The sequence below is a fragment of the Mustela erminea genome, chromosome 5 (assembly GCF_009829155.1).
Source record: "Mustela erminea isolate mMusErm1 chromosome 5, mMusErm1.Pri, whole genome shotgun sequence".
In the NCBI taxonomy this organism is placed as follows: Eukaryota; Metazoa; Chordata; class Mammalia; order Carnivora; family Mustelidae; genus Mustela; species Mustela erminea.
In genome coordinates this window covers 129,766,698-129,778,883 of record NC_045618.1, presented here as the reverse complement: position 1 = coordinate 129,778,883, position 12,186 = coordinate 129,766,698, and the positions used below count along the sequence as shown (strand labels likewise).

At 39.4% G+C, this 12,186-nt stretch overlaps 2 protein-coding genes across 2 annotated transcripts in view; one reads left to right on the top strand and one right to left on the bottom strand.

Annotated features, from left to right (window-relative positions):
• On the top strand, positions 1-7,589 carry SLIRP (SRA stem-loop interacting RNA binding protein). The gene is made up of 4 exons (XM_032344810.1): positions 1-145; positions 3,666-3,724; positions 6,925-7,032; positions 7,470-7,589. The coding sequence occupies exons 1-4, from the start codon at positions 49-51 to the stop codon at positions 7,539-7,541; spliced, it is 336 nt and encodes a 111-aa protein (XP_032200701.1). The 5' UTR covers positions 1-48; the 3' UTR covers positions 7,542-7,589.
• Positions 7,579-12,186, bottom strand: part of SNW1 (SNW domain containing 1) — a 34,366-nt gene continuing 29,758 nt past the window's right edge. The window contains exons 12-14 of the mRNA XM_032344806.1: positions 10,474-10,591; positions 8,342-8,505; positions 7,579-8,263 (exon numbers count right to left, since the gene is read on the bottom strand). Of these exons, the coding sequence (XP_032200697.1) occupies positions 8,065-8,263; positions 8,342-8,505; positions 10,474-10,591 (481 nt within the window). The 3' untranslated portion in view covers positions 7,579-8,064. The remainder of the gene's footprint in view (positions 8,264-8,341; positions 8,506-10,473; positions 10,592-12,186) is intronic.

Below are 12,186 nucleotides of genomic sequence, written 5' to 3'. Positions count from 1 at the left end.
ATTCTTCCGGGGTCGCGACCGCAAGTCGCAGACGTCCTCGATCTAGAGATGGCTGCCTCTGCAGTGAGGGGTGCTGTGGCGCTGCGAACGAGTGTTAGCCGGCCCGTGGCTTTTGTCAGAAAAATCCCCTGGACCGCGGCCTCGAGTGAGTGATGGAGACGTGTTAGGAGTTGAGGTTTTAGGTAAAAGCGATCCTCAAAAGCACTGCTTTCGGCGGAATGCGTGTCAGCGTGGTGGCTGGATTAAGAGCTGTGGTTTCTGAGCAAGCCAGTGAGCAGAAATAAAAAAAATTTTTTTTTTCAATGAATCGTTCAGGGATGCCCCTTAAGCTTTTGCGGCACGTATTCAGGGTCTCCTGCCTTTCCACTGTGGCTCGGTGGAACGGTTCGTTACTTGAAAACTTAAGATTTACGATTTAGAAGTGATTATTTTGACAGCGGTGTGGAGGGTGGATTCAAACTGGCAAGACTGAAGGCGAGGAGACGCATTAAAAGGCAATTTCAATAATTTAGTCCAAAGACGAGGATCTGAGATAGGGTAGTGGTAGAAAGGGGGTCAGATCCATTTATGTTAACAAAACAAAATCAACGGCTTTTCGCGGTGGCTTGCGTGGGGTAGGAGTAAGGAATGAGGGAAAGGGAAGAACGAATTCCAGGTTTTTAGCGTTGGTGAATATCGTGGTTAAATGTAGGGGAAGCAGATTAAAGAGGATGAGGAGTAAAGTTGAAATGTGTTGAGTTTGAGAAAGCCTGTGAAGTCTCCGCCAGGCAGTTGGACAGAGGAGACGGTGTATCATTTATTGAGAAGCCATGCTGCCTAGGTTAGAATTCCACCTTGGCCATTTAATAGTTGTGTAACCTAAGGGGAGGTAATTTGGGAAAAGGGCTCATTGTTTCTCAGTTTCTTTTTTTTTTTTTTTTAAAGATTTTATTTATTCATTTGACACAGAGAGATCACAAGTAGGCAGAGAGGCAGGCAGAGAGAGAGAGAGAGGAGGAAGCAGGTTCCCCGCGGAGCAGAGAACCCGATGCGGGACTCGATCCCAGGACCCTGAGATCATGACCTGAGCCGAAGGCAGCGGCTTAACCCACTGAGCCACCCAGGCGCCCTGTTTCTCAGTTTCATCAAGCAATGGAGTCAGTGATACCTTCTTGATAGGACTTTTGATTGGGTTAAATGAGTTTATATGCAAACCAGTTAGACTTGTGGTAGATACAGACTAAGTACTCAATAAATGATAGTTGTTTTCGTGATTACTATAATCACTATAAGCTTATGGGAGAGGCCTAGACTGGAGATAGAGGTTTGGGAGTAATCAGTATTGAAATCTCTCATCAGCATTGATTTTTGTCAGTTGCACTTTTGGAAAAAGGTTTTTACATTTGCTTACCCAAAATTTAAAAATCCATTGTCACTTTTGTAGGTATTCATGTGTCAGGTCACAAAAGAATGGAAATAGGATTACTCACTTCTTAGCCTTTGTGGCCCTGGTGTGAGTAGTAGAATGGGAAATAGATTGTTTTGGGCCTCACCTTCTTAATATGTAGCAGATGAAGATCTAGGCAGTACAATGTCTTGCTTAGGCCCTGTGAAACTGTGTAAAGGCTCCGGGATTTCACCATCATCCTGTAGTTGCAAGTTTCCAGACCATAATGGGTTGGTTTAAAACTCATAAAAAGAGTGTAATATACAATTTTGAAGCAGTCTCTCTTGGTTCATTCATACATTCAGCAAATATTTCAGGAGTATCTGTTTGAGGATGACATTGTTCTAGATGCTTGCAGCAGTTTTTCCGTAACAGTTATAGGTAATTTGAGAAGACGGTTACCTTCCAGAGCTTGTTTGGGAAGTGGATGTTTTCTAGAACTTTTAATACCTGTTTAAGACATGCATATTTAACACTATTTTATTTAGTGTTAAACAAACAACATGTTTGTCCTGGTGCTGATCCATGAGGTCCTGAATTTGCCAAATGGTTTGACCAACTATTAGAGTGCTTCTGAAATTTAGTGTGTGTGGGTTGTTGACAGATTACTAGGCATTTTTTCATTCAGCAGGTACTGCCCTACTGTTGTCAGTTACTGTTGACATAGTAGACTCAACACTCAAGGAGTTTATGGTGTAGTGTGGTGGTGAGGGTGAGGAGACTTATAACAGATACAGGCAGTTGTTGAACCAGTGAAGTTTAGATGAACTAGGGGGAAATAACCCAGTAATATGAAATATTAATCAGGGAAAGTATAAGCACTGTAGTTCAGAAGAGATCAGGTAGTTTTTGATCTTTAAGATGATCTACTATGCATCTCTGAGGCCTCACAGGGGTAGTGCATTGCCTTGTATGGCAGTAGAAGCCCAATAAAATAGTATTTGGCTATATTTGGCCTGGGTCCTGAAAGATAGTTACAATTTAGGCAGGAAGAGATAAGATTACTGACATAGCAAGGGGAAAGAATGACAGGCGAGGGTGGGAATCTGTAGGACAGACACAGAGTTTTCATTTGCTGTACTAGAGAGTAACTATGGGCCAGCAATAGATAATAAGGCAGGAAGGGTAAGTAGGGTCATCTCAATAAATTTTAGAGTGTCCACTATTTAACAGAGTTAAATTTTATGAAAGGGAGGTAAACTGAGCTTTTGTTTGAAAATCCCTAATATGGCTGGCAATATACTGTATTCTAATTATCTGTCTTGTGTGTGAATTTCTCACAGGGATTATTATCCATGTACCTAGTACAGTAACTGATGAAGACAGTCATCTGCTGGGAGTAATGACTACAGTCGACTCAGCAGTTTATTTGCCCGCACCCCATCATTTCCCCTCATCTCTGGCACATTACAGCTTTATACAGATGGTTGCTGACTTACTATGGTTTGATTTACAGTTTTTTGACTTTACATTCAAAAAGTGATAGGTGAAAATAATAGGCATTCTGTTTGATTTCTGTTTGATTCTATTTGATAGGCATTCTGTTTGATTTTTCCCCCATGCTAGTGATGGGCATTGTGATGCTCTCTTGGGTTAGGAGCAGCATCAGCAAGGGGCATCTCCCAGTCAGCCATGTGATCACAGGGGTGAACAGCTGATAGACTTACAGCCATTTTGTCCCTATATAACCATTCTGGTTTTCATTTTCAGTAGTCAATTAATTACGTGAGATATTCAACCCTTTATTATAAAATAGGCTATGTGTTACGGTTTTGCCTAATGTAGGCTAATGTAAGTGTTCTGAGCATGGTTAAGGTAGGCTGGGCTAAGCTCTGATGCTCAGTAGGTTAGGTGTATTAAATGCATTTTCAACTTAGGATATTTTTGACTTATGATAGCTTTATCAGATGTAGCCCCATCATAACTTGAGGAAGTAGTCAGTACCGTAGCTACTTCCTAAATCTTAAGGCTTCAAGGAAATGAAAGTAGTTCCTGTTCACAAAAAGTTTGGGGATTCTAGGTCCCCTCTTGGTTTCTCGCTACAATCTAGGATGGAGGATGCAAAATACATTAACTACTTTTTTTTTCTTTTTAAGTAATCTCTATGCCCAGTTGTTGGGCTTGAACTCGACCCTGAGATCAAAAGTCATATGCTCTACCATCTGAGTCAGCCAGGTGCCCCAAATATATCAACTAATACATTAAGTACTTTTAACATGTTTTTTTTCCTCCTATACAGGTGAACTGAGAGAACACTTTGCACAGTTTGGCCATGTACGAAAGTGCACTGTACCTTTTGTGAGTATTATCTTTTTAAAAAAATGTTATCCTTTAATTTTTTTTTTATCCTTTAATTTTTGATCCTCTAATTTTATCCTTGAATTCTTGACTTTGTTAAAGCCTATCAGCTTATATGATTTTTTTTTAAAAAAAGGTTTATTTATTTATTTATTTGACAGACAGAGATCACAAGTAGGCAGAGAGGCAGGCAGAGAGAGGGGGAAGCAGGCTCCTTGCCAAGCAGAGAGCCCGATGTGGGGCTCGATCCCAGGACCCTGGGATCATGACCCAAGCCAAAGGCAGAGGCTTTAACTCAAGAGAGGGAACACAAGCACGGGGAGTGGGAGAGGGAGAAGCAGGCTTCCCACTAAGCAGGGAACCCAGAGGGGAGCTCCATCCCAGGACACTCGGATCATGACCTGAGTCGAAGGCAGACACTTAACAGCTGAGCCACCCAGGTGCTCAGAAGTTTACTTCATTTCTGAAGGGTATTTTGGCAAAAATCAAAACTAAGAATTTACATTTACTGTGACCTAGCAATTCCATTTTTAGGAATTTATTCTACAGAAATGGTGTGGTCAAGAATGCACAAAGCAGGGACACCTAGGTGGTTCAGTTGTTTAAGCATCTGCTTTCAGCTCAGGGACTCTGAGATTACCAGGCCCTGGAATTGAGTCCCTCATCAGGCTTCTTGTTTCACAGGGAGACTGCTTCTTCCTCTGCCTGCTGCTCCCTCTACTTGTGCTCATGCTCTCTCTTTCTGAAAATAAAATCTTTTTTAAAAAAAAAGAAGAAAAAGTTCAAAGCAGCTTTGTTTAATAATATAACTGGAAAGAACCTAAATGTTCATTAATGGGATTAAATAGATATTAATTCACTGATACAATGGAGTTTTAATACAGGTAATTAAAAGAATGAGGCTTAAGTATTACGGACACAAAAATTTTTCTATAAGCTTAAAAACTAAATTTTTACGAAGAGGATGAAATTCCTATTTGACGAACATTAAAAAAAAATTCTCCGAGGGCACCTGAGTGGTTAAGTCCATTAAGTGTCCAACTCTTGGTCTCAGTTCAGGTTTTAATCTCAGAGATCATGAGCTTAAGCCCTGCATTGAACTCCACACTAGATAGGTGTGGAACCTGCTTAAAAATTTCTCCCAAAATAGTAACATTTTTCACCATTTCCTTCTTGAAAGTGTAAGCAAAATTATTTGGGACCTGGAGTTAGTACCTTAAACAAAAGAAAACTTTGAGGGGCGCCTGGGTGGCTCAGTGGGTTAAGCCTCTGCCTTCGGCTCAGGTCATGATCTCAGGGTCCTGGGATCGAGTCCCGCATCGGGCGCTCTGCTCAGCAGTGAGCCTGCTTCCCCCTCTCTCTGCCTGCCTCTCTGCCTACTTGTGATCTCTGTCTGTCAAATAAATAAATAAAATCTTTAAGGAAAAAAAAAAAAAGAAAGAAAACTTTGATTCTTGGTAAAACTAAGTAAATGTTAACAGGAGAAAAGTTAAAGGAGTTTTTTTGTTTTTATTTATTTGACAGAGATTGTCAGTAGGTAGAGGTAGACAGGGGGGCGGGGAAGTAGGCTCCCTGCTGAGCAGAGAGCCCTATGTAGGACTTGATCCCAGGACCCTGTGATCATGACCCGAGCCGAAGGTAGATGCTTAACTGACTATGCCATCAAGGTGCCCCAAAAGTTAGTTTCTTTCTTTCTTTCTTTCTTTTTTTTTAAGATTTTATTTATTTATTTGATAGGCAGAGATCACAAGTAGGCAGAGAGGCAGGCAGAGAGAGAGGGGGAAACAGGCTCCCTGCTGAGCAGAGAGCATGACTCGGGGCTTGATCCCAGGATGCTGGGAGCTTTAAGCAGAGGCTTTAACCCACTGAGCCACCCAGGCGCCCCCCAAAAGTTAGTTTCTGATAAACAAATTCATGTATTCAAATCCAGGTTCCTTTTTTTGTTTTTGTTTTTATTAAGATTTTATTCATTTGTCAGAGAGCAAGCGAGTGCACAAGGAGCTTCAGAAAGAGAAGCAGGGTCCCCACTGAGCAAGGAGCCTGCTTTGTGGACTTGATCCCAGGACGCTGGCATCATGACCTGAACTGAAGGCAGATGTTTAACAGGCTGAGCTGCCCAGGTGTCCCATCCCTTTGTTTTTTAAAGATTTTACTTTTTATTTACTAATTGACAGAACAGTAGAGGGTGCGGGAGAAGCGGACTCCCACTAAGCAGGGAGCTTAATGCGGAACTCGATCCCAGGATCCTGGGATCATGATCTGAACCGAAGGCAGATGTTTAACTGAGCCACCAAGGCGCCCAGAAATCCAGGTTCCTGTATCTTAGAATGCACAGTACCTAAGTTTTACACAAACACACATTTTTTAAGGCTTTTACTAACAGAAATGGGCATACGGAAGTAGAGGAGAAACTAGCTGAGGTAAGGAGTGAATCACCGGGATATTACCAGAAACTTCCTGCAGTAGAAGTTAAGACTTAAAAAGTCACCTTTTAAATTTGGGAACAATTTCTAAAAATTTGGTTTGGAGGTGGTGCAGAGCATAACGTAACTTTGTAAGAAGATTGGTGACGTACTGAGTGAATAGACATCTTTATATCTGTTCTTAAATAGTGGGGCTGGTGGGGTGGGGGCAGGGTGCACCCAAACACACTAGAATCTTCTCCACATGTGCTGTGTATAGGTTGGATGATAAGCACTCTGTGTTTTGCACAAAGTAGCATTACTTCAATCTAGAGCTAGGTAAATGAGGGTAATATATTTTTTTTCTGTTTTTCATTAGGACTATATAATTATAATGGTAGTGGTAGTGATGAGAGTAATTTGTCTCCAAAACTACAAGAAACAAACTAGGGTTTGAGGCTAAATTTTTTAGTTTCTAGAATCGAGGAAGTTAAGAGTTGTTTCTTTCTGTGATCAAAATGTCCCTTTTATTGTTAGTGTGGTTTGTATCTCGAATGACAGAAACTTCACTGCCCATATTTTACTTCCTCCAGTGGCAGCAGAAAAGCAGAATAAGATTAACACAAAGGTTGACCTTTGGTAACTAGGAGGCTAAGTATGTATTAAAGCAAGGTTTTTGACATTTATTAAAATCTCAGTTATTCCATTTGGGCAGATGAAAAAGTTGTTAGTTTGATTGGAGTTCATGTAAACTTTCTCTAGTTCATAATTGATCTTTTCTAAATTTTGAATTTTTAGGACAAAGAGACTGGATTTCACAGAGGTATGGGTTGGATTCAGTTTTCTTCAGAAGAGGAACTTCAGAATGCACTACAACAAGAACATCACATTCTTGATGGAGTAAAGGTAAATATTTTTCTGTATAACATCATGAGCTTTCTGCATATCCGTTTAGTAGGTCAGAAGTATGGAATGACAAGGACTTTGGGAGCTTTGTAACTGAAGTTCCTTTAATATTGGTTAAAGAGTGGTGGTGGTAGAAGGGTGCCTGTCCTATGGTGTCTGGGGAGGGTAGTTTAGGAAGACTCTTTAACAGTTAGCAAGGTAGATCTAACACAGAACAGTAGTCTGCTTACAAGGTAGGGAGACTGGCTTTTCCACTTACTGTGCAACCTTGGGTTAAACTGATTTAGTCTTAAGACCGGGGATCAGGTAACATCCTTTTGACTTATTGGTGCTGACTCCCTCTTAAAAGGCAGTCTTAAAGTTGCAATCTTCAGTTGGAATGCTTTTGCAGATACTATCTTTCCTTACAATATTTATTGGATTTTTTTTTTTTTTAGCTCTACGTTCAAGCTCAAAGACCAAAAGTTTTGCAAGGGGATCAGACATCTGATGAAGAGAAAGACTTTTGAGACTATTACTGCCTGTTAGAGTAAATAAAATAAAAAATTTTGTCTAAATGTTTTTATTTGAAACAAATAGTTGCACCAAGCAAGAGCTTAATTTCCCCACTCCAAATTAAAACAAAACGTAGTAGGGGCAAACGTCATTTGGCAGGACAGTTCCAGTATGTGAACATCCTTCTACTCACTGTGGCTGGGGCAACTTTATTCATCAGCAGTCATTCTTACACAAAATATTAACCCCAAAGTACTAATGTCACAAAAAGAAGTGGTCTTAATTTCATGTGTGGGGTAGTATGTTCTATAAATGCCAAAAGGTAGGAGAAGCACAAACACAACCCACTCTTTAAAAAAAAACTAAATAGTTCAAAGAATTTCCCCCTCCCCCCTGACTCCCGTAATAAAAAGTAGTGCTGGGGTCTGACACCCAGATTTGGTTTTTATCCTGGCCATGTACAAAGTGTTTTTCCCCATCTGACTTGCATCATTAGGGTTATGGGTAAAAGTTCATTGACTTTGAAGAGAGGTGTGTCTACTCCTTTCTCCTCTTCTTGCCTTCATGCTCATGTTCCTTGGGGCGGCTGCTATCTGATGGTCTTTTAGAGCCACCGTGCTGTTTGGCTTCTTCCAAAAACTTGTCCAAACCAAAAGGATCTTCCTCAAACTGAACTGGTCCTTCTCGGCCTCTTTGTCTGCGGTCTGAACCAGAAAACTCCTTATCGGGAACAAATCTAGGGAAAAAGAGAAAGGATTATGAACTGCTTTGTTTTCACTGGTTCAACAGTGAAACTGCGCTGCTGCTTAGGTACCTGTTGGTCTTTATTCTGGCTTCTAGGTCATCACCATACATGTCCTTGTCCAGATTTTTACTGGGCCTATAAATATTCTGGGCCATATCTTTGCCACCTCTCCAGGCTTGATCATAAACGTTGTAAATTTCATCTTCTCCACCTGCAAAACCACTGTCCATACCCTGTGGGAAATAAAAATGTATTAAAAGTTGGATCTGACTACATTCATGTAATCATTACTAGCGTACATTTTCAGCAATCTGAACTGCAAATCAAAAAGATCTTCATAAAAAAACAAAGTCCATAAACTTTATTCTTACCAGGTTTGGTCCATAAGTAAAGTGCTAATTAACAAGTTTGACCACTTTAGTGAAGTAGTCATTAAAATTGGATAGTAGGGTGCCTGGGTGGCTCAGATGGTTAAGCGTCTGCCTTCGGCTCAGGTCATGATCCCAGGGTCCTGGGATTGAGTCCCACATCGGGCTCCCTGCTCTGCGGGGAGCCTGCTTCTCCCTCTCCCTCTACCGCTCCCCCAGCTTGTGCTCTTTCACTCCCTCTCTCAAATAAATACATTAAATCTTAAAAAAAAAAAATAAATAAAATTGGATAGTATAAGCAGGTACTTAATTTCAGTTGTACAGATAGTGGCAAGAAGACAAAAGAACTATAAAGCATTTATCTGATGTTACTCATTCATTAAATAAGTAAGTTCTATGCCCAACATGGGGTTTGAACTCAATCCCAAGACTAAGATACAGATGCTGTACCAACAGTATCTCATGGCATTTAGAATAATGGTGCTATACTTCTTAACTCCCTGAGAACATCACTATTATAGCATGAGATAGGCTCTAAGAGCAAATCCTAAGTCAACAATGAACAAATTTGTTTCATATATTTGGATGGTTCCTCAATACAGGGATGTGCTCTTCTAGAAAAATTTTTATCACAGCTTTGAAATAAGCTTAAGCTTCTAAGATGTAACTGTCCTAAGTATTTGCCTATGTGGAACTTGCACGCCTAACCCTCCTTTGCTCAGGCTGGTAAGTTACCACTGCACTGTGTTTAAGAACACAACCTTTGACCCCTCGGGCTAAAACTACATTACATGTTAATTTTAAAAAACTGCCAGTTTTATCCCTAAAAACAAAATTTTGAAAAAAACAAAACACCAAAAAACCAAAACAAAACCCCCACAACCTTTGAAATCGAACGTTTGAATCTTCTATCAATTTCTAGCTAAACCACTGTTCCTCAATTTTCTCATCTATAAGTAGAGATTATAATGAATAGTATGACTCCACAGGGTTTTTGTAAGGATTAAGTGAGATAATAAAAGTGAAAGACTTAGAACAATGCCAGGAATGTAAAAAAGTATCCAATTAAGTTATTATTAACTAGAAGAGCATACTCAAATGCCACCTTCAAATCTTAAAGACTCAAAGTCATAATAAATTTTTCCTCTGTATCCCAGTAGAACTTTATACTTCCATGTATTTATTGCTGTCTGCCCTGTCCTTACTTATACATAGATACGTCTTTTCTGGTAGACTTGAATATTCCTTGAGGGCAAAGGCACATCTTTGATCTCACTGTCTAATGCACAGTACATAATCAATGTTGGGTGGATTAACACATAAAGGCACTTCTTCGAGCCTAAGGTATCCTAGCTGGTTAATAACAATAGGTATTAGAAGTCAGATTTCCTGACAACTAGTCTAGCACTTAAATTTAGTTTTATAGCTTCATCATTTAAAGATTTCAAGTTATATGTTTCTTTAGCATTAAATTTGTGTTTCAAAGATCAACAAAAAACCCAAGATACACTTTTGTAGGATACTGGATTTACTTTATAAATAAAAGACTAATACATTAAAACCAAGTTTTATCAACTTATTTCATTCATTTTTTTAATTGCATCTTAAATTTTAGCCAACTGTAGAGGTCAAAATCAGAGTTGTTTTATCTTATGTCAAATAAGATGAAATAAGAAAAAACAGTTCTATAAGTTGTAACACACAACTACTAATTTTCTCTCTCACTATGCCAGCACACCTTAGGCTGATCCAAATCTATGACAATGTTAGTTTTCCTTGAGGACTGGTATTCACATCAATACTTAAGACAAGCTATGTCTAAACTCCTGGTACCTTGGATTGGTTGAAAAGCCTTTGGTCATACTGAACTTCATTGGACGTTCGAGGATTGGGCACACCAAGAGCAATGACTTCACTGATATCTCGATTTTCATTTCTCTGTAGTTTCGACCTGTTTCAATATACAATGTCACTAATAAAATTCTTTACAGATGAGCTGAATTCAATTTCAATACAACCAATCTCAGAAGCAAAGTTAATGAATATGTCCTGTTCATATCTTGTGAACATATATTCCCTGATAATGCATAATCAGGTTGGCAGTTCTTATAGCATTTCAGAGACATGGTTATTAGAAGAGGTAGGGTTTTATAATCAGGTCTTCCTGTTAGCTGAAAAGAACTGTCAAGAGACTCACTCTTGACACGAATTCTTTAATATAAGCAATCACCTTATGGAGAGAACATGCTGAGATATGAAATTGCTACGGTCTATACTTGCTATTATACGAGGACTGCGGCGGGGCGGGGGCGGGGGGGGAGGACTGGATGCAAATCAGATGTATCATATGAATCACTGTCAACAAGCCAGAATGTTCTTTACCTAAACCACATTCAGTAATTTTATCCTATTAGAATTTTGAGGAAAACATGTCAATGACTGAATTACTCAGAATGATTTTCAGTATTCAGATTATCTTAATGCCCCTGCTGTTCCAGTATGTATGCAATCTACATCGCAATGAAACCAGAGTAACTGTCATCATTTATTTTACCAGAAACTCAGGTCTTAAAATAATTTCTACAGACAACCTGATTTTCATGCAATCACAAGTTTACAGCTTTTCAATGTTATCAATTCCCATAAACACTTTACTAGTTTTAAGGGCCCAATTTATCTACAGAGCCATTTTGATTTTTACAGCTTAGGAATTTCAGACCAAGAGTATTGTTAATTGTGCGCTTTCACATTTCATGTCTCTCTCTCCTACACTGCACATTTACCCATGACTCTAAATTCAGATTTCCTGCTTCTCCATGACTTCACTTATCCAGGAAGATGAGCTATGCCATTAAATAACAAAGAGCACCACCAGCAGGAATCATCTTTTTCATGTTTAAGACATGACTTGAAAAAATGGATTGTATCAGCTCACAAAGTGATGAGAGCATGGAAAACTGCTCATATGGAAAGAAAATGTTTTATATTTGCATTTAACCCTCATTCAGAATTCAGTGTTCAGCTTTTAGTGAAGCATAAACTTCACCAATCCTTACTTTAGTGCAAGCCCCATACATGTGTTTTGTTTGTTCCATGCAGGTCTGCACTTATTAGCAGTGCTGTATTAATTTTTCCTAGGTCATTTTATACGGCAGCACTATCTTTCTGAATTTTAAGTAACTACTCATGAGAAGAGGCCAATTTTCACTTCTCACAAAACCTGCTCTTCTCCCCCACTGCACTGAAGACAGCTCTCTGCATACAGGCTCTCAATGAAGGTACAGAATCTTCTTCCCTGTCTAGAGGAATAGGCGTGTAATAAGCTTGTCTCACCACTTGAAACAGGAAAATAACAGATCAGAACAGTCCTATCTACTACCTTCTTTTCACAAACATGATCTGAATTCCCTTTTCTATATCCCTATCATGCACAATTCTAGCTGACTCTACAAGGTGATGAAAAAGGATTTCTTCTAGGGACAGTTAATTCCTCTGCTAAGAAAAGCAAGCATCAGTGTTAAGAAAATAAGTGCTGATTTAGTAAGT

Coding starts and splice junctions, on each gene's coding strand:
- SLIRP (XM_032344810.1), top strand. CDS start 49: ATGGCTGCCTCTGCAGTGAGGGGTGCTGTGGCGCTGCGAACGAGTGTT. Junction 146..3,665: donor CCCCTGGACCGCGGCCTCGA/GTGAGTGATGGA, acceptor CCTCCTATACAG/GTGAACTGAGAGAACACTTT. Junction 3,725..6,924: donor GAAAGTGCACTGTACCTTTT/GTGAGTATTATC, acceptor TTGAATTTTTAG/GACAAAGAGACTGGATTTCA.